The 18,632-nt window shown below is 55.8% G+C and overlaps 10 protein-coding genes across 10 annotated transcripts; 6 read left to right on the top strand and 4 right to left on the bottom strand.

Moving 5' to 3' along the window:
- Position 1: 1 nt before the first annotated feature.
- Positions 2-2,334, bottom strand: N7510_008968 (uncharacterized protein; the record flags this gene model as incomplete). Its single annotated transcript, XM_056980893.1, has 3 exons — positions 2-1,662; positions 1,732-2,078; positions 2,303-2,334. The coding sequence occupies 3 exons, from the start codon at positions 2,332-2,334 to the stop codon at positions 2-4; spliced, it is 2,040 nt and encodes a 679-aa protein (XP_056831102.1).
- Positions 2,335-3,003: 669 nt separating this feature from the next.
- Positions 3,004-3,470, bottom strand: N7510_008967 (uncharacterized protein; the record flags this gene model as incomplete). The annotated part of the gene is made up of 2 exons (XM_056980892.1): positions 3,004-3,056; positions 3,158-3,470. The coding sequence occupies 2 exons, from the start codon at positions 3,468-3,470 to the stop codon at positions 3,004-3,006; spliced, it is 366 nt and encodes a 121-aa protein (XP_056831101.1).
- Positions 3,471-3,897: 427 nt separating this feature from the next.
- On the top strand, positions 3,898-4,919 carry N7510_008966 (uncharacterized protein; the record flags this gene model as incomplete). Its single annotated transcript, XM_056980891.1, has 3 exons — positions 3,898-3,996; positions 4,038-4,150; positions 4,241-4,919. The coding sequence occupies 3 exons, from the start codon at positions 3,898-3,900 to the stop codon at positions 4,917-4,919; spliced, it is 891 nt and encodes a 296-aa protein (XP_056831100.1).
- A 71-nt stretch (positions 4,920-4,990) lies between these two features.
- Positions 4,991-8,144, bottom strand: N7510_008965 (glutathione S-transferase family protein; the record flags this gene model as incomplete). The annotated part of the gene is made up of 11 exons (XM_056980890.1): positions 4,991-5,052; positions 5,111-5,456; positions 5,506-5,586; positions 5,639-5,816; positions 5,869-6,008; positions 6,063-6,084; positions 6,137-6,688; positions 6,751-7,351; positions 7,526-7,921; positions 7,974-8,091; positions 8,139-8,144. 11 exons carry the CDS (start codon positions 8,142-8,144, stop codon positions 4,991-4,993), a joined length of 2,502 nt encoding a protein of 833 aa, XP_056831099.1.
- A 259-nt stretch (positions 8,145-8,403) lies between these two features.
- N7510_008964 (putative ATP binding protein) lies at positions 8,404-9,669 on the bottom strand (the record flags this gene model as incomplete). Its single annotated transcript, XM_056980889.1, has 2 exons — positions 8,404-9,569; positions 9,627-9,669. 2 exons carry the CDS (start codon positions 9,667-9,669, stop codon positions 8,404-8,406), a joined length of 1,209 nt encoding a protein of 402 aa, XP_056831098.1.
- A 152-nt stretch (positions 9,670-9,821) lies between these two features.
- Positions 9,822-11,939, top strand: N7510_008963 (putative cell cycle control protein (Cwf19); the record flags this gene model as incomplete). The annotated part of the gene is made up of 2 exons (XM_056980888.1): positions 9,822-11,093; positions 11,145-11,939. The coding sequence occupies 2 exons, from the start codon at positions 9,822-9,824 to the stop codon at positions 11,937-11,939; spliced, it is 2,067 nt and encodes a 688-aa protein (XP_056831097.1).
- Positions 11,940-12,608: 669 nt separating this feature from the next.
- N7510_008962 (D-mandelate dehydrogenase-like dehydrogenase) lies at positions 12,609-13,807 on the top strand (the record flags this gene model as incomplete). Its single annotated transcript, XM_056980887.1, has 4 exons — positions 12,609-12,664; positions 12,725-12,896; positions 13,007-13,414; positions 13,469-13,807. The coding sequence occupies 4 exons, from the start codon at positions 12,609-12,611 to the stop codon at positions 13,805-13,807; spliced, it is 975 nt and encodes a 324-aa protein (XP_056831096.1).
- A 153-nt stretch (positions 13,808-13,960) lies between these two features.
- N7510_008961 (putative formin binding protein) lies at positions 13,961-14,874 on the top strand (the record flags this gene model as incomplete). Its single annotated transcript, XM_056980886.1, has 2 exons — positions 13,961-13,984; positions 14,041-14,874. 2 exons carry the CDS (start codon positions 13,961-13,963, stop codon positions 14,872-14,874), a joined length of 858 nt encoding a protein of 285 aa, XP_056831095.1.
- A 24-nt stretch (positions 14,875-14,898) lies between these two features.
- Positions 14,899-15,099, top strand: N7510_008960 (uncharacterized protein; the record flags this gene model as incomplete). The annotated part of the gene is made up of 1 exon (XM_056980885.1): positions 14,899-15,099. The coding sequence occupies one exon, from the start codon at positions 14,899-14,901 to the stop codon at positions 15,097-15,099; it is 201 nt and encodes a 66-aa protein (XP_056831094.1).
- A 1,239-nt stretch (positions 15,100-16,338) lies between these two features.
- N7510_008959 (putative C6 finger domain protein) lies at positions 16,339-18,503 on the top strand (the record flags this gene model as incomplete). The annotated part of the gene is made up of 4 exons (XM_056980884.1): positions 16,339-16,721; positions 16,811-17,054; positions 17,173-17,560; positions 17,641-18,503. The coding sequence occupies 4 exons, from the start codon at positions 16,339-16,341 to the stop codon at positions 18,501-18,503; spliced, it is 1,878 nt and encodes a 625-aa protein (XP_056831093.1).
- Positions 18,504-18,632: the final 129 nt, after the last annotated feature.

Below are 18,632 nucleotides of genomic sequence, written 5' to 3'. Positions count from 1 at the left end.
ATCACGGCCTCGCTCGCACCCGGCGAGGCATGGGAGTCGATCCCGCGCTGATCTGGCGCTTCGTACCCTCGGCCGGAGCAGCGGGCGCGGAGCTCTTGGTGCTGGTGCTGCGTGGGATGCCACTGACAAATGAATGCTCCGAGGTAGTAGTGATGCTGCTGATACTCTTGGAAGGCGGAGCGGGAAGCAGAGACGAGCGCGGGGACTTGGGCATGAGCTTGCGGCGGCCTTTGGTTGGTGTGGACGGGGACCCCGAAGCAGCAGCAGTCGAGGTGGAGGAGGAGGAGGAGGAGGTGGTGGTGTTGGTGGGAAGCTTGCTTGTGCTGGTCGTGCTGCGATTGCCAGTCTTCACTGGGGTGCCGGATCCCATCGAGCCCGAATCTAGGCGTCGCACGCGTCGTGACCGTGGGGTTGTGCTAGCAGCAGCAGGCGGCGTGGTGGGAACGCTGTCAGAACCTTCACCGAACTCTGCATTTTGCTGAGTCTGGCTGCGATTGCGGCGCCCTGCAGTAGACGCTGCACGTTTGTCGGACCGTTTCGTGCCCGAACGCAGTCGAGATGCACCGTCGACGTCAGGCTTGGAATTGTAACCCTCCTCTTCTTCCTCGGCATCGTCTACAGGAGCATCTTCATACTCGGCCAGTCGCTCATCATTCCATGTAACGTTCTTACGAGGCTTAGCCGGAAGCTGGCTGCGAGCACCTTTGCGGTCTGAGCGGCTAGAAGAAGAATTGTTGCCGTCTGTCTCATCGTTCTGCTGTTGCTGGGCGAGGGCCTCAAGCGCGTACTTGGGCATCACAGAGCTACCCTTGTTGTGTCGAGTATTCCGCTTTGTAGCCAAGGCCAGCTCCTGTGCCTCAGTCCGCTGCAGAAATACAAACTCGGTTCCCTTGGCCCGGCGCAGAGCGATAGTGTTGCGCGCGGTAGGGCCCTTCCCAGCCGGGGTCTTTGCGCGTGTGCTTCGCCGGGGTACAGGGCTGGCAGGAGCTGACTCCTCGTTAACCGGGGCTTCTTCTTGGACCTCTTGTGTCTCCACAGCATATGGAGGAGAATCATCTTTGTTGGGTGAAGGTTGCGTTTTGATCGGAGAGGGTGAATTGGAGTCCAACATCTCTAATGCGCGGCGCGAGCGCGGTGTCGAGAATTCCGCTTCGGGAGACTCATCTGAGCTTGACGACTTGTCAACGACCCCCATGCCGTGAGTATTCATCAATGCCGCCTTCGCCGCCCGCTTGGCCTTGGCTCTGGACAGGAAGTCGTTGAGTAGCTCTGCATCCTCCCCGTCGAGACTGCTCCGCAGTGCAGAACGCACGAGAGTGCCTTCCTGTTCTTGCGTCAAGTCCTGCACGGCTGTAGTTTCGTTTGCTCGTGAATTTCCGGTCGGCGTGTGCTGCTCTGTATCACATGGTCCAGATTGTAGGTCTTCCGTGGTGTTTGTCTCAAAGACTATCGGACCCAGATTCTCAGCATCCATGGCCTTATCGTATATCGAATGTTTCGGAAATCCATCCAGAATGCTGAAGGGTCGAGGTGAGGCGTTCATAGCCGCTCCAACCTGGACCTCGCGGAGGCCCTTGTTAATATCGGCACCACCCACATCATTGAGGTCCGGCTGAGGTGCATGGTCCTCGTGTATAGCAAGCGGTCCATCTGGGAGTTTACCTTGAGGCGAATGTTAGCGGCGTATGTTCCTCAGCAAGAAACGAAACGACATGAAAACAAAACACTTACGTCTCTTCCGCATCCCCTCCGACTCCCATTTCGTTTCTAGAAACGACCTCCCACGCTTTTCAATCGCACTATCGGTGTCATCCCCCGCGCCATCCGGACCAAGACATAAGCGCTTCACGCCACGCGGATAGCTCGCGTCGGTTGTTGTCTGTGTTTGATTGTCTTCGGCCGCGCCGAGGGTTGTCATGCTGGTGAACGTCGAGCGAAAGCGCTTCCACAACTTGCGTGTCTTCTTGGGCCCGGCCAAGGGGGTGGAGGGCTTGCGGTCCCACAGATGGGGCACTGCGCGTATGGCCTGGATGGGGGAGAAGGTGAACGCGCTACCGGGGCCGGAGTGGTTTGGCTGGCTATCGATATTGTTGGCGTTAGTGGACTGCGAGACAGATTTTCATCGACTCGCGACAAGACATGTATGTAGGGGGTTGTGTGTTTGTACGGCAACACGTCTTGGAGACAATAGGGAGGCCAGGGCGCGTCTGCCAGGGATGACAATCAGGGCAGCAATGGTGCCAAAGAATCAAAGACATTCGGAGAAAAGATAGCCAGCAAGAATCCAGGAAAGTTGACCCACCATGGTTGTTGCGTCTGTTGGTTGTTGGCCATGTTGACGCGTGTGGAATGTGTCAAACCTGACTGGAATGCGCCCAGGAGACTGAAATCCACAGGGCGGAGGTGAGGCTGTGAGAGATAATCAAATCATGTAGAGAAATCGAGGTAAGCAGTACAACGGTTAAGCGATGCTGGTCACGACAGTGATAATTGATGGTGATGATGGAGCGTGTGTGGTGTTTGGTGCCGTTGGCTGGTTGCCCTGCCAACACTTAGCCCTATTCGGTCAGTGTACGTAGTAGTTACTCCGTACAATGCTTTATTAGCACTACGCAGTTGATTGGTTCAAAGGACTACAAGGAGTCCATTGAGAGAAATCCGCATGGTTGTTACAGCTTTATTTCACTCTAGCTCAAAGAGTTCTCTATTCAATTCACCAAAATAGGCAAATATGGAGCTCCGCGATCGACGGTCTCTGGGCAGAGATAGCACATTGTGGACATCTTGGTCCTCAGATGCAACAGCAGGTTCACTATCCTGCCGTGTGAGAATGCCGTGATCCTCGCCGTACATGTGTCTGTCCCGGGACGGGTCGACGATCGATGCACCGAACCAGGCCATCGAGTGGAAAAATCGTGTCTCATAATATCATATCGTAGGGCTAGCTGATAATCCCAGATGGACCCTCAAGCCACTCTAGCAAAAGCAAAGCACACCCCCGACTCACAGCAACTTCTGCTCCAAGTCCCGCTCATCAAACGGATCCCCGAATTCATCTAAACGGAAACACCAGTTAGTTCGTTATCCAGGAACCCTCACACTCAATCCCACCACCCAAGAAAAGATAAGCGAATGAATAAATGGAGAGCAGACATACTCAGATTAAATTCCTTATCAATCACATACTCCATAGCGCGCTGATACTCCTCCTGCGCCCGACGACTCTTCCACGCCGCGACATGCGGCTCGGAGCCCTTGCCCGCCGCGGCACCAGCACCGGCGCCCATCGTCTCCGGAGCGGCCTCAAAATCGCCGATGGGGAACTGCGACATTTGCTGTGGCTGTGAGCCTGGCGGGGAGAGCTCTGATGCGCCTGCCGCAGAGGAGAAATGGGTGCGGCCGGTGGGTGTGCGGGCTCCAGTGTGGGGAGCGTCGGAGTCGTCGTGGATAGAGTCGACGGAGGACGCCATCTCAGAGTCGCCGTCTGGGTCAGTGGGGTCTTTGGGGGGAAGGTTAGTTGAGATGTAGCTGGATGTAGCTGGGTGTGGGGATATAGAGGAGAGCGTGTATGGATGATGATGGTAATGATGCCGGGATGGATCAGGGAGGTGGGTTAAACTGGAAGGGAAGATAGATCAGACATACCAACAGCCATGCTGCACTGAATGATCGGGGGTACAGTGGGGAGTGGAAGAAGAAGAGTGTTGCTGCTTAGAAGTGACCAACTGACGATCTCCCCGTCCGGGCGGTGGCCGGCTGAATTCTCTTTTTCCTTTGACGCTTCTCATTCTTTATAAAACCTACTAACTACATGCTGCATTGATCCTTACTGGAAATATTGTCATTTGTCCCCTTGCCATTTTTAACCATCGCATCCATTCACTTCCTCCGTGTGCCATGAGCGCCAACTCCGCCGCCCCCGATGCGTGGGAAGACGAGGACTGGGAAAGCCAGGCTGATGTTGGTCTACCGCTGCTCTACTTTACCTTACCACCGGTATATATATATATATATATCTGCTGACTCCTGTATCACAGAAGCTAGATACTCAGCCTACACAGCCGGCCGAGAAGAAGGTCTCGTCGAAGGTCACCAAGGCGCAGCGCAGGGCGCAACAGGCCGAATTCAACCGCCAGCTATGGGCTGAAGCGTACGTCCATCTAATATCTGCGACACAAAAATACACACACCCAGAGAGAGAGAACCCTCCAGAAACCTGACTGAATTTTCAACTATCTAGCGAGTCCCCACAACAGACATTTCACTACCTCGAAACACGCTCAGATGTGCCACTGAAGCAGGACTTCAAGCCGACAGTAACACTACTCAGCCGCAAACCGCAAATAGCAACCCGGCAGACACCGTCATCGTCTTCCTCCGCCGCAACAGCGGGAATCGCGCAATTGGCATTAAACGGCGAGGACGACGAATCCGACGACGAGGGTAACAAACGGGCCGAGCCCACGGCCGAGGAGCGGCAGGCTATGGCGCTCAAGAACCGGGAGGAGAAGCAGCGGAAATACGAAGAGGCGCGGGAGCGGCTTTTTGGGAGTCCCTCAGCTACTACATCCGGTGCATCTTCGCCGGGAAGCACGACGCCGCCGCTGCGCCCGCAGGAGGGGAGAGGAGGGAAAGGCAAGGGGCGGGGTGGTGGTGGAGGTGGTGGGCGAGAGCGGGAGAAGAGGGATTCGTCTACGGCGTCGAGCAAGTCGAGACATCATCTCTACGATCCTGCTAGCGCGGCGAAGCCGAGTGCCGGGTTTGCGCAGAGACAGCTACATCGGCAGCAGTCGAATAACAGTGACTCGGACAAGAATGCCCCGGCCCCGCAGCAGCCAATACGCAGCCCGCGCGGGCCAGATGCGAGTGGGAGAGGTGGTTTTAGCAGATTCGCAAATCGGGGTGGCCGAGGCAGCTAGGATACATTGCGCGCCAACACGGGATTCCTGGCTTTGTTTCGTTCAATGCAATGCCCGCACACCAAGAAGTCTCATGGCAAACCGCGCCCCGAATTGATTGCATTGGCCACCTGGGATGTGTTCGGACGATTCTCTATGACAACCACGTCAGCGTGCGAACATTCTGGTGGGTAAGGGGGGCAAGAACTCACCGGCATATCGCTTATAGCTGTCGAGGTATAGCTCGTCCGTGCTTGTTGTCGCTTGAACATGCTCATTTGTCTCGAGTGCATTCACCCACGAGGCCCACCGAGTTCCTTCTTCAGCGTCTGGCCACCCTCGGTAGGGCTTCAAGACTCGCGACAGCCGAAGAATCCACGGCGCAGCCTGGACATCCACGAACGAGAGCTCCGGGCCCAAGAAAAAGGGCCCACGCGGATGCGCCACCTCGATCAATCTATGGATCGCGTCGTGGAGCTCCTGCACATGAGCAATCTGCTTCTCCTGGTCCTGTTCTTGAAGGACGCGGTAAAAGGTCGGTACAATGTGCCGGTTGATCTAGGGCCGCTGTCAGTGATGGCGGTAGACACGAAAAACAACAACTTACATGATCTGCCCATAACCGACAGTGGGCACGCAACTTTGCATCCGACGGCAGAAGCGCCGTCCCTTCGTTGCAGTCTTCGAGCTGCAGCCAGTTAATCAGCGAGAGATCCTTCAATCTGATCATGCAACCTTACATATTCTAGCAGCACCGTGCTCTCATAGCATCCCCAGTCATTGTGCCGCAGTGCAGGAACAAGTCCCCGAGGATTCACCTCCAGCAGGGACTCGGGCTTTTCGTACGGGTCCACTTCGATATATTGATATGGGATGCCTTTCAGCTCGAGGGCTATCCATACGCGCTGCACAAAGGGACTTGACATGTCCAGTCAGTCAAATATCCCAGGTATCGAGTTCCGGGGCTTACCAGAAGCAGCTCCCATATAGCTGGAGTTCGGTTTCGGCGCCATGTCTAGCAGCCGTTTCCGCAGCGAGACCGGTTGCTTTTGTATGGTACGCTTTGTTTGTGGTGGACATAGTTTGACCCTGTTGTACAGAGGATGTTGACTAGAGATGATTGACAAAGAAATAAATCAGCCAAGATGGACGATGGTGAAGAACAAGGGCGGCGTTGGTGAAGCAACTGTTGATAGTGACGTAATCGGCGGTCTGTCTCTGCGGGGACTCGAACGCACCTTTTCCTCCCCTTGCCCTGCCCCTTCAGCAGATATCTCTGCACACTATCCTTCTTCACCTGATCACTCTCCTCAAGTGTATGCGTATGCCCGCCAGGAATCCCATCATCCTTCCCATTCAGCCCATTTCCATTCACGCGTTGGACGGTAAAATACCTCCTCCCCTCGGAGCCGGGGTGGCCCTCTGGGAGCTTGGAGCTCGAGGCAAACACTTCATAGGGCATACGTAACTGGAGTGGGTTACCGGGGTTGCTGAAGAAGGTCTGCATTCCGGGGAACGGGCGAGGAGATGGCTCTTTCTCGCGGGGGCTTGGGCTCTCGGGCTGCCGGCCGGGCAAGTGCTCGGTGATTTTGATCACGACCTGGCAGAGATCGCGCGGTCGTTCCGTGCGCTTGCGTTTTTTGACGTTCGGGTTGTCGGGTTTGGGCGTGCCTCCTGGCCGGCCCTTTAGTCGACACCCCCAGTAGTGAGAGACCATGGGCCACCGTTTGTACTGTTGGGTGGAACGGTAGGAGTAGACGTTGTCGACGTGTGGGAAGTAGGTCTGGAAGCTGTATAAATTGGGTATATCAGCATGAAAGACCAGCCAGGGTGACGAGGAGGGCACGCATACTCTTGCTCGCTCATGGTGATCATCTCCTCGTCAACATTGAAGAGTCGGTCCCGCCAATATTCCAGGTCCGGCGGGTTAGGGATCAATTTCATGCCGTAGAGCTGGCCCGCATAATCCACCGAGTCCAGGCACTCCAGGTCCCTGAGTTCTGGACGGTTTGGTGGTGGCAGGGCATCCGCGTGGTTGTTTTGCGCCGCGCGCGCATTGTTTCCCACCGCTGCCGCGTCCTGCCCGAGATTGTTGGACTCACCCGTCTGTGTACCTGTCGTCGCACACTGCCTAGGGGGTGGCGGGACGTTGGTGTGCGACGGTGGGGAGTGAAACTGTGTAGGCATGAAGGTATTCATCGGCTCTCCCGGTCTGGGTGCGCGAACGAAGCCAGGTATGGTGAAGACGGGTACCACATCCTGCAGCGATTGGACCTGTCTTGATCTTCCAAGTGGCTGCTGGGGAATTGGCTGCTGGGGAATTGGCTGCTGGGGAATTGGCTGCTGGGGAATTGGCTGCTGGGGAATTGGCTGCTGGGGAATTGGCTGCTGGGGAATTGGCTGCTGGGGAATTGGCTGCTGGGGAATCGGCTGCTGGGCCCGGAAACTAGGGACTGGAGGGCGCTGGAGAGAGTCCATTGGGATGGTTGACGCGGAGAGTTGTTGACCGGAGGGAGATCAGTGGAGGTATACAGAGTAACCACCAACATTATCGATCAACTACTTCTTGAAGTATCCAATTATCTGGTTCCAAATCGAATACAATCATCCACCCTACAACCCCTTACCCGCCTTCTTCTTCGCCGCCTCGGAATTTGCAAACGGAAAGCCCGTCGTCCTCTTATCTGCCCCGGTCTTACGACTGATCCTGCCATCCCCACTCGCAAAAAGCACACACCACAGTCCAATCGCCGCCAGAATAGAGTATCCCGCAACCCCAAGAGCGAAGGTGCCCTGTCCACCAGCGGCGTACCAGGTATACGCATAAAAAGCAGCGACAGCGTGGAACACCGAGGTTACCATCAAGGTGGGCAAGGCATAGGGGGCCTTGGGATCGGAGTCCTCGGTCGTGACGGGCGAGGCGATCGAAGAGGTGAGCGGGATGGAGCCCGTGAGCATCACTGTGAGTGCGGCGATGGTGAGTAGGCTGATGCCGAGGCTGCGGGCGAAGTAGATTTCCATTGCTGGGGAGAGGAATTAGTTCGTACGCTAGATCAATACCTCAAAGACACATACAAGAAGCAGGACGCGCCTCATCTAGCAGCATGGCGATGATCATGCTGGGGCCGGCCATCAAGGATAAGCTCTGCAGCGAGAGCCATGCGGCAGTCGAGTAGGTGTAGGCGTGGAAGACCTGCTACTGGTCAGCACGAAACAACAAGCCGTGGGAGAAGAACTGACATCCATGATAATGATGTTGGTGGCAGGGGGGAGATACAGAGAGAGAGGGAGAGAGGAATGAAGTGTCAGCTGCAGCATGGAAAGACGAGGTATACATTCCCGACTGACGTCACCGTTTGCCTGGTTTGTACACAAAGCAGAAGTATAGAACGATAAGTGAGTTGTTATTGTAAAGATATTTTGTATTCATTTGTCCGAAGCCAACCCAAGATGTATAACCAGCGCCTCTCGTGAACCCCCCAACACCGTGAAATCATCATCGTCATCATCCCTGGTGGATATTGCTCGCCCGCAGATACCGCGTGAAGCTGTTGTCCGCATCTGACGGCGTACTTTGACTGCCGGAAAGAGCCTGCTGGTACCGCTGCGAGAGTGCATCGTCGTTGCCAGCCCCAGTATCCTCATAATCCTCGTCACTGTCGTCCTCTCCATCCGCCAGCCCCTGCTTGATGATCTCATCTTCTTCCTCGGCCTCACTCACAGTCTCCGGCTCCGGCGCTGGCTCCCTGCGTGGTCGGCGGCCGGAGCCAGAGACATTCATATCCTGCATCAGCTTTCCCAGCTCCAGTTCTCGCTGCGAGGCCTTGCTTTCTTCCCGTTCCTTTTTCTTGCGCTCCAGTTCCGGCTTGTAGTCGCGCTCGAATTCTTGGCGTTTTGCTTCCACGGCCTCAAAGAACTCATCCACCCCGTCGCCGGTCATGGAGCTCACACCCACCACACTCAGGTGTCGATAGAACTCCTCGAGCATGAGGCTCATGCTGTTCAGAAGCGAACCCATGTATCCACTCCCCGCGCCGAACCCACCAGCTCCGCCCTCTGTGCCAAAGGATCCCGATTCCTCTTCCTCGCGCAGAGCCTGCTGGAAGGCATCAAAGTCGGCCATCCATTCCTTTGCGAACTCGGCGTCCTTGACGTCTGTTTTGTTGAACACTAAAATCATGGGGAGTTTGGTCTTATAGAGAATACTGCAGGCGTACAGCATGTTGCTCATGAAAGTGCTGGTAGAACTGGCGCGCGGGGTGTCGATGATGTATGCGATGACCGTGGGGAAAGAGGAAGCAAGAGTCTCGAGCAGAATGCTCCCCGAGGCGCTCCAGACGAACACTTCGATCTGCCCCGGGGTGTCGACGAGGATATGCTCGATAGGTTTTGCGGACGGCTTGCTGGGATCTGGTGCCGTGCGCTTCTCCAGCAGGGAGATGATCTGGTCGACTTTGGTGGCGAAGAGGTTGAGCGATGTGAGAATCCCACCGTTGGGGCCCAGGTTGTACTGCTTCATCACTTCTTTGTAGTTGATCGAGTCGCGGATATCGATATTGCTGTCAAAAGGCACCGAGTGCACCGCGGGATCTAGGTTCATCACATACGGCACTGTATTCTTCGAATGCAAGTGGGAGTTGATGCGCTGCATGAAGGTGGTTTTGCCGGAGCCTGACGGGAGTAGTTAGCAAGGCCATTCGAATAACCTACAGGCAAATATAATCTTACCCGCCATGCCCACACAGACCACGGACACTGCCGGGGACGCCATGGTGGTGGTTTGAAGGGAAGAAAGTAATTGTTGGAGTGAAGAGCAAAAAAAAAAAGGATGTTGCGGGGAGAAAAAGAAAGCCATCTATCTGATCACCGCCTGCAAACGTCATTCCCGCTTCACTTTCTCTTCCTCACCACACCTCGCCCACCATGACCCTCGAAGACTTTGAGAAATCCCTGGTGGAGGATAAGGAGAGAAAACACGAGAAAAGCGACCGGGAACGACACCATCGAGACCGCGACCGCAGCAGAGATCGCTCACGACACCACCGTCATCACCGCTCCAGCAACCACCACGATTCCCGACACAGAGACCGGGAGAGCGAGCGCGAATCCCGGCACAAAGATGACAGTGGACATCGGCATAAGCGATCGCGTCACTCCGAGGCAGAGGAGCATGACCATGCGCATAAACGCCGACATCGATCCAGCAAAGACGAGGGCAAGGACGATTCCCCCAAGACCGTGGTCCAGGAGGAGCTCGGTCGGCCGAAGCGGGATGCCTGGATGGAAGCACCCTCCGCCCTAGAGATTGACTACGTGCATCGACCGGACACGACGCGCCTCGAGGAGGAGTCGAACAAACCTAAAATGCTCCAGGCGGATTATGAGCTCAAGATCCACGACCGCGAGCTCAACCACCACCTGCGAGACCTTAAGGAGGGCAAAGCCCTCGAGGATGTCGAAGAGGAGCCTGCGCAGCATGAGGTAGATTACACATTTGGAGACCCTGGGTCGCAATGGCGGATGACGAAGCTCAAAGGCGTCTACAGAGAAGCCGAAGCTAGCGGCAAACCGGTGGAGGAGATCGCCGAGGAACGATTTGGGGATCTCCGTTCATTCGATGATGCCCGGGAAGAAGAAATTGAGCTGGATCGTCGCAAAATGTACGGTCAATCCTACGTGGGCAAGGAAAAGCCCAGTGGCGAGCTGTTCCAGGAGAGGAAACTCCAGAACAATGTGCGGAGAGGACCACTGAAACATGTTCACGACCCTGAGCAGGAGCTTCAGGCTGAGGGCCAGGGCAAGAAGATGGACGTGGAGCCACCCTCGAACACAACCCAACATCTCGATCTCACGGCATTGAACCGCCTGAAAGCTCAAATGATGAAAGCGAAGCTCAGGAAAGCCCCCGATGCCGCCGAGCTGGAAGACAAGTATAATGCGGCCGCCGCGGCCATGGCCAATCGCAAGGAGTCCGACGTCGTGGTTCTCGGTGTGATGGAGAATCGAATGCTGGCTGGCTCCCGGAATGAAGTCAAGCCCGTCGAAACGAAAAGAGGAATCGAACGAGGCCAGGTGCAAGAAAACGAGGACATGAGCATTGAAGACATGGTCCGCGAGGAACGTAGGAACCGCGGTCAGATCGGTGGCGAAGGACAGCGACTGGCTGAGCGGATCTCGCGCGATTCCAAGTTCGAGGTGAGTTTTTCTTGGTTTGATGGTTATGTTTTGGTTCTAACATTCCCGTAGAATGAGCTAGAGTACATGGACGACAATGCTTCCAAACTGGCTCGACGGGTGCATCGATCTGAAATCGACATCAAGAACTCGACCATCAATGATTTCCGCAAGATGAATCAAATTTTGGATAACTGCCCCCTGTGCCATCACGAGGACACCAACACGCCGCCCACCGCACCGGTAGTATCGCTCGCAACCAGAGTCTTCCTGACACTCCCCACCGAGCCCGAAATCAGCGAAGGCGGCGCTACCATCGTACCCATCCAACACCGACGGAACCTGATGGAATGCGACGACGACGAATGGGAGGAGATCCGAAACTTCATGAAGAGCCTGACTCGCATGTACCACGATCAAGGCCGGGATGTGATCTTCTACGAGAACGCAGCGCAGCCCCAGCGCAAACGACACGCATCTATGGAGGTGGTGCCATTACCATACAGCCTGGGCGAAACCTCGCCGGCCTTCTTCAAGGAAGCTATTCTCAGCTCCGACTCGGAATGGTCGCAGCACCGCAAACTCATCGATACCCTCGCCAAGGCAAAGGAAGGGCTCGGGCGATCGGCATTCCGCCGCACGCTGGTCAAGGAGATGCCCTACTTCCACGTCTGGTTCGAGCTCGACGGCGGGCTGGGCCATGTTGTCGAGGACGAACATCGCTGGCCCCGGGGGGGACCTGTTCGCGCGAGAGGTCATCGGGGGTATGCTGGATGTTGCGCCGGATGTGATCAAGCGGCAGGGACGCTGGCAGAGGGGTGCCGATCGACGGGTGGATGGGTTCAGGAAGCGATGGAGGAAGTTTGACTGGACTCGTGTGCTCGTCGAAGGGTAGGATGGTAGATAATAGCCCTAGATTGGGGTTGTATGAACTAAACCGAAGTGGAAATTCCTCTGTACTGCCTTCTCAGTACTTGTATTCTGTTCCTATTCTTCTCCGGGCTCAATTGATGTTTCCCCGCTCTGTCCCTTCCCGGCGAGACTGTACGGGCTCCGACATGAAGCCATTCCCAGTGCATCTGTCCGCAGTCTGACACTCACTCTTTTCCTAATTGCGCAGATAGTTCAACTACAGCTAGCCAATGCACACGCCCCAGTATTCTCTTGCTGTATACTATCTCTTATCTGTCGCATTTACTCCGAATTATCAATGCGGGGGGGCTGCCCGATCTCGCGTGGGGCATTCTTCCACTGGTCTCGGCCATCTTCTTCTCATCCTCTCTCACTATTCTCTTCTGTGACTTTTTTCCTCTTCTAACTCATCTTGTTCTAATATTACTCTGTTTCCCTCCAACCCCTCCGTGCATACCCCGTTGCGCCGGACATCGCCGCCAGATCCCCCTTCCCCACCTTTCTTATCGGTGCGTCTCCGACGCCCTTCCGCGACATGTGTATCTTGCGCAGGCGAAATATATACATACCAGCATTGTCACGCAGGTCCAATTAACTGATTGATCTAGCTATTCCTACGCCAACATGGCCCCCAATGGCACTACTAGACCCAAGATTCTGCTCCTGGGCGATATCGACCAGTGCGTTGATCTCACTATAATCCTTTGCATGACTCAATGCTGATCTCGATAAATATAAAGCGCTCTTCCCTCCTGGAATGCACTGAGCGACCTCGGCGAGCTTGTGCGCCCAACAGCAACCAACCGCACCGAGTTCCTAGAGGAATGCCGCGCCGGCAAACTCGACGGCGTGGTCGCCGCCTACCGGACCTTCTTCTCCATTACTATCACAGGACTAGTCGATGAGGAACTGGTGAATGCACTGCCGAGTTCATTGAAGTACCTCGCCCACTGCGGTAGGTACCAGTCGTCCCCAATCCAACATCTATCATTTAATACCCCAACTAAACTAACCTTCATAAGGGGCCGGATACGACCAAGTCGACGTACACGCCTGCAGCGCGCAGCCCTCCCATCCGAGTCTCCAACGTGCCCACAGCAGTCGACGACGCCACCGCGGACGTAAACATGTTCCTCATAATCGGCGCACTGCGCAATTTCAACACGGGCATGCAAGCCCTGCGTGAGGGCAAATGGCGCGGCCAGCCTGCGCCGCCGCTCGGTCATGACCCGCAGGGCAAGGTGCTGGGTATCCTGGGGATGGGCGGGATTGGTCGCAACTTGAAAAAGAAGGCTGAGGCGTTTGGGATGAGGGTTGTTTATCATAATCGTCGGAAGCTGAGTGAGGAGCTTGCTGCTGGGGCAAAGTATGTTTCTTTTGAGGAGTTGTTGGAGGGTAGTGATGTGATTAGTTTGAATCTGCCGTTGAATGTGAGTTTTTCCTTTCTTCTTTTTCTGGCTCTCAAAATATACTGACCGGAGCAGAAACACACCCGCCACATCATCAGCAAGGCCGAATTCGCCAAAATGAAGGATGGCGTGGTGGTCGTGAACACTGCGCGCGGGGCAGTCATTGATGAAGCGGCGCTGGTCGATGCCCTGGATAGCGGCAAGGTGTTCTCGGCTGGGTTGGATGTCTTCGAGGACGAGCCCAATGTTCACCCGGGCCTGATGAGCAACCCGAATGTCATCCTGGTACCGCATATGGGCACCTGGACGAAGGAGACCATGACGGCGATGGAGGAGTGGGCGATTGAGAATATCCGTCAGGCGCTGGAGACGGGGACGATGAAAAGCCCTGTGCCTGAGCAGGCAGATCTGTAGGGAAATAGTAATCGTGCATGTAGATCAAATGGTTAGATGTAAACATGGGCGGTTAGTGTTCGTCGTACATAATCGCATAGTCGGACCCGATACGTCAATTAATCTTATCGTCCTCAACCTCAACCTACACCGCGACCCTCCCTCCCTTACAACATGGCCGAATACTGGAAGTCCGCAGTTAGTCACTCAGGAATCTCCCCTTTGGCCTGAATCCCTTACTGACATCAACCTAGCCCCGGTACTGGTGCAAGCAGTGCAAGATCTTCATCCGCGACACGCCCTTCGAAAAGACGCAACACGAAGCAAGCGGCAAGCACCAATCCGCGCTCAAGCGCTTCCTCCGCGAAATCCACAAGGACAATGAGATCAAGACGCGCGAGTCGCAGCGTGCGAAGAGCGAGGTCGAGCGACTGCGCCAGTCCGTTGCCGGGAGTGGTGGTGACTCCAAGGCTGCTGCGCCGTCGCGGAGCACAGTTCCACCACCACCAACAACCCGGAAACAGCCCGATCGACCCGTCAGCATAGAAGAGAGGAAGAAACAGATGGCACAGCTGGCGGATATGGGGATTGCCGTTCCGCAGGAGTACAGGGCTGATATGGCCGTGGCGGGCGAGTGGCAGACCATGTCCGAGACCAAGATCGATGACGAGTCGGCCAAGTTGTCGGTTGGTGTGCGTAAGCGCAAGCTGGAGGGCCAGGAGGAAGAGGAAGAGGACGAGCATGCACCGGAACCGTTTGTGAGCAAGGCCTGGGGCTCGCGGATGAGAGTGTACCCGGGTGCTCAGGAGGAAACGGACGAGGGCTTGGATGCTCTTCTTGCCTCGACGAAGGATATCAAGAAGACGAAGACTGCGGCGGAGACGGAGAAACCGACGGATGAGGCTGCTGGTCCAGATAAGAAAGATGGTGGAGAAGCGCACGCGGATGCGCAGGTTCTGGTCCAGGCTCAGACAGCGGGTGGATCTGAGATCGTGGAGCAGAAGGCTGAAGAGGAGGAGGTGAAGAGGGAAGAGACGGCGCTGGAGGTTGTGTTCAAGAAGCGCAAACCCAAGGTCATGAGGAGATAAATGACTGCTGGCCATTTCTGCAACATGATTGCTACGTCCCTCGTCTGGGACATCACCGACATCTTTGCTTCGGACCAGACCGAGACTGGTCTGACGACCACTGGCCGCCATGCTCATTTCACTTGCATTGCCACACCACCCTTCCCGCTGGGATACGTCCCTCGGATGAGACCCGTCGTCTGGTGTGGATCTATCTTGCGCAACCAGTGCATTGAGGATGTCTAACAAGGCAATCGCTAGTCAACCACTCTGCCGATCTAGACAATCATGCATCGTCTCTAGAGCCGCACTAGGATCGTATATAGCACAACTATAGTATACCCTGAATCAATCCCAGTCAATATTAACGAGAATACCTCCGCTACATTCCGTGGTGGCTGTATAGTCTTGGTGGCCACTCTGGTACTCGCTGTACTACAATTTTTTTTCCAAAGCGGAGACTCGACGGGAACAGGAAGAGAACAGCCGCATCTCTTCAACTTCGCATCTTCACCTCTTCCGCCCTCCATATTCCACCACCACACCCTCTGCCCTCAACCCTCCCTCTCAGATTGTTCCTCTCGTGCCGAGTAAGTCTCTTTGCCTCTAAATCCCCGTGCGATACCCCCCTATCACCGGCGTGAACCCACCTCGATCGCGCGCAGTTCGGTCTGCCCGCGCCGCCCCCGACATTCTTCTCCCGCTCCGTGCCCGCCCGTGTGGGAGTGATCCAATACTCTTGGACGCGTCAAAGGCTCCTTTCCTCTGGTGCGATTGTGTTTTTGGTCTTGCGGGGAGTTGTGAGCACGGGTGGTTGCTGCTGCGGTTACCCTGGCAGAAAGAAACAATTTGCGACAGCAACCCTCACAACCCCGGCATACGGGGGAATCCCATCCAGCCATGAACATGCCCTAAGCGGGTCTGGGAGTTACATTCAAGACTATCACGGGCATAATCATGGCCGCTTCCTAGATCTCTTAGCCCTGCAACCCATCACTGTTGCGACACGGAGGCATCGCAGTCATCGGAGTCCCGACACTGCACCGCTTACACTCCCTTCCCATTCTCCAAAGTCATTTGTTACGCACTACCTGGAGTGTGTCTTTCTTATAGTCACAAGCTAACACATCTAAAGTTTGACAGACCTAGGGAATAAATGATTTATCAGTTCCACCCCGATCGATCTGGCGTGCTGTCTTTGTCCAGCGATAAACCACACCTCCTTTGATCCTGAAACCCGACCGGCGCAAATCCATTGACCCTGATCGGGAAACCTCAATTGAACGTCCTACACCACTTGGGAGGAGGCTGTGAGATCAGAAATGGTGGACCTGACAGACTCAAGCGCCCCTCCCGGCAACTCGTCTCTCTCGTCGGAGACAGCCAATGCGCCCGCTACAGAGATTGGCCATCCTCCAATGCAATCTGTGGAAGAGACCTCGGGGAGAGAATGAGCTACCAGCGGAAAGCCAGCAGTCCGCCACGATGACCGAGCCGCCAGTCACAAATCAGCAGGCGGCAGATGGAGACAACTCGGTGCAACAGACCAGCGAGTCTACGCCGGTGACAGATGGGGCCGTACCCTCTGGTGGCCCGTCCGGTGCGACGGCCGAGTCGAGTCTCCCGGCGTTTGATACTTCGCTCCCGTCGGTGGGCTCAACGGCAGCAGAAGACCTGTCCCTTCCGGCCATTGACACAAATTTGCCGAGCCTGGACTCCTCTCTACCAGCCATTGGAACCGATATTCCTACGATGGATGGATTTCACCATGACGGACAGGCCAACCAGCATGCGAACCCCGGGAACGACCAGTCCGGGCACTCCAATGGCCCAGGCTCGTATCACCAACCATCCAATGGCACATATCCGTATTCGCAGAGCCCTCCAACACCGCAAAATGGGGGCAGCAGGCTCCGCAGCAGCATCAGTTCCAGCAGCAGCCTTACCAGCAACAGAGCCCGGATATGTACCACAACCCCGGGGGCTTCACACCCACCAACGTGAACCAGGGCAATGCGCCATCGACCATGCCCCCGATGGCCTCAATGGGCCAGTACATGGCTGGGTACCCGTCGGATGCGGATGCACAGATGCGATACCAATTGCCCGATGACCCGAGCAAGATGAGCAGTCGACACAAGAAAGAAGTCAAACGACGGACCAAGACTGGGTGTTTAACGTGTCGAAAACGCCGAATTAAGGTATGTGGTTTACTGACTATTGGTGCTGGCGGCGGATCCTCGCTTGTGCTGGGAACCCCGCCAATCGTTTATCGCCCGCATCCACCCACTTGTGAAAAACAATGCTAACGCCGACCAGTGCGACGAAGGTCACCCTGTCTGCAGAAATTGTGTCAAGAGCAAACGTGAATGCTTAGGCTACGACCCCGTGTTTCGCCCTCAGGCATCCACCCCGTCGGCCATCCAGCCTGCTGCGCCTAATCCCCCGCCGTCGTTGGTCGTCAACCCTCAAGGCCCTCCCTCGTCCTCCACACCCTCTTATCCCTCTGCGCCTCCAGGGTACGTGCCTGCGACCTCGCAGCCATACGCGCCCGCCCTCCAGTCCCAGTCGCCGAGCACCTCTGTCGACCAGTACGACCCTGGGACCACCATCGACCCTTTACTGGGCGCAAATCATTCAACCAACACCGCCGACATGCAAAATTCAGACAACCCGCGGCCTCAGGGCATGGAGCCTGTTTACAAATGTGAGTGCTGAATGAAAAGATTTTCGTGCACAAAATGAAAAACTCTTCGAACCGCCAACTAACCTATGGAATCTTACTAGCCAAAAACCTGCTCATGACTGACCTGATCGCTCTCCGCGGCATTGCGCCTCCTGCTCCCCATCCCATTGGCACCCTTCCACCCGGTCGTTTGGAGGAAATCCAGGCCGTCTTCTTGGCAACATACGCCCCAGCGATCGACAAGTTTCTCGAAGTGAAGTGGTACTCCGAGAAAGCGCTCTCCACCCTGATGGCGGACCAGCAACTCATGGCGGACTATTCGGCGCTGATCGATGCATTCAACGGATGGGACCTCAACGAACACGAAACCATCGCTCGCCTGGAGAGCTTTGAGGCCTCGGTGATCTGGCGGAGCATGATCCTGTGCCGCCAAATACCAGACGCAGTGAACGGGCAATTCGGCACAGACTGGAATCTGCTGGTGGCATGTGCGCGCCTCAACGTGATCGAAGCTCTCCTGACATGGAGCCACCTGGATCCCAATCCCTTGTCCCGGGACATGTTCAGGGATGCGGCCAGACCGCCCAGCCCGCCAGACCAGTTCATGCACCGCCAGCTGGATTTCTGGGACGAGGTCGGCGAGTTCCTAACGCTGCATGACGACGAAGCCAGCTCAGCCAAGGAGATCGATGACACGCTCTCCCGCTGCCGAGCCCTGCTGGACACGTACGAGAACCGCGATATCATCTACTCGATCGCCATCGCGCGCCATCTGGGACAACGCTGGGCAGACTTCCCAAACACCTTGCCCAAGGTCGGCTACACCAACGAAAAAGAAGCCGGCACCAAGCTTTACGTCGCACAGAAGTTCTTGGAAGATGAAGCCGAAGGCAAAGGCACCACCCAGATCTACAAGCGCATCTGCTGCATGGCCGTCCGCTCTTGGTGGTGTGCGCGCGAGTAGACTTTCTACTTCTCTTATTTGATACCTCAATATACCGGGTGTAGGGCACCCGGATGTACCCACACCATCTGATTTTGATACCAGAAGTGGTCTCTCGCGTCTCGCATGGATTAACTATGCGGGACCGAA

This window comes from Penicillium lagena, assembly GCF_028827675.1.
Source record: "Penicillium lagena strain IBT 129212 chromosome Unknown utg000006l_segment0_segment0, whole genome shotgun sequence".
Classification (NCBI taxonomy): domain Eukaryota; kingdom Fungi; phylum Ascomycota; class Eurotiomycetes; order Eurotiales; family Aspergillaceae; genus Penicillium; species Penicillium lagena.
The sequence above is the reverse complement of the archived record's forward strand: the minus strand, read 5'-3'. Positions and strand labels throughout refer to the sequence as shown.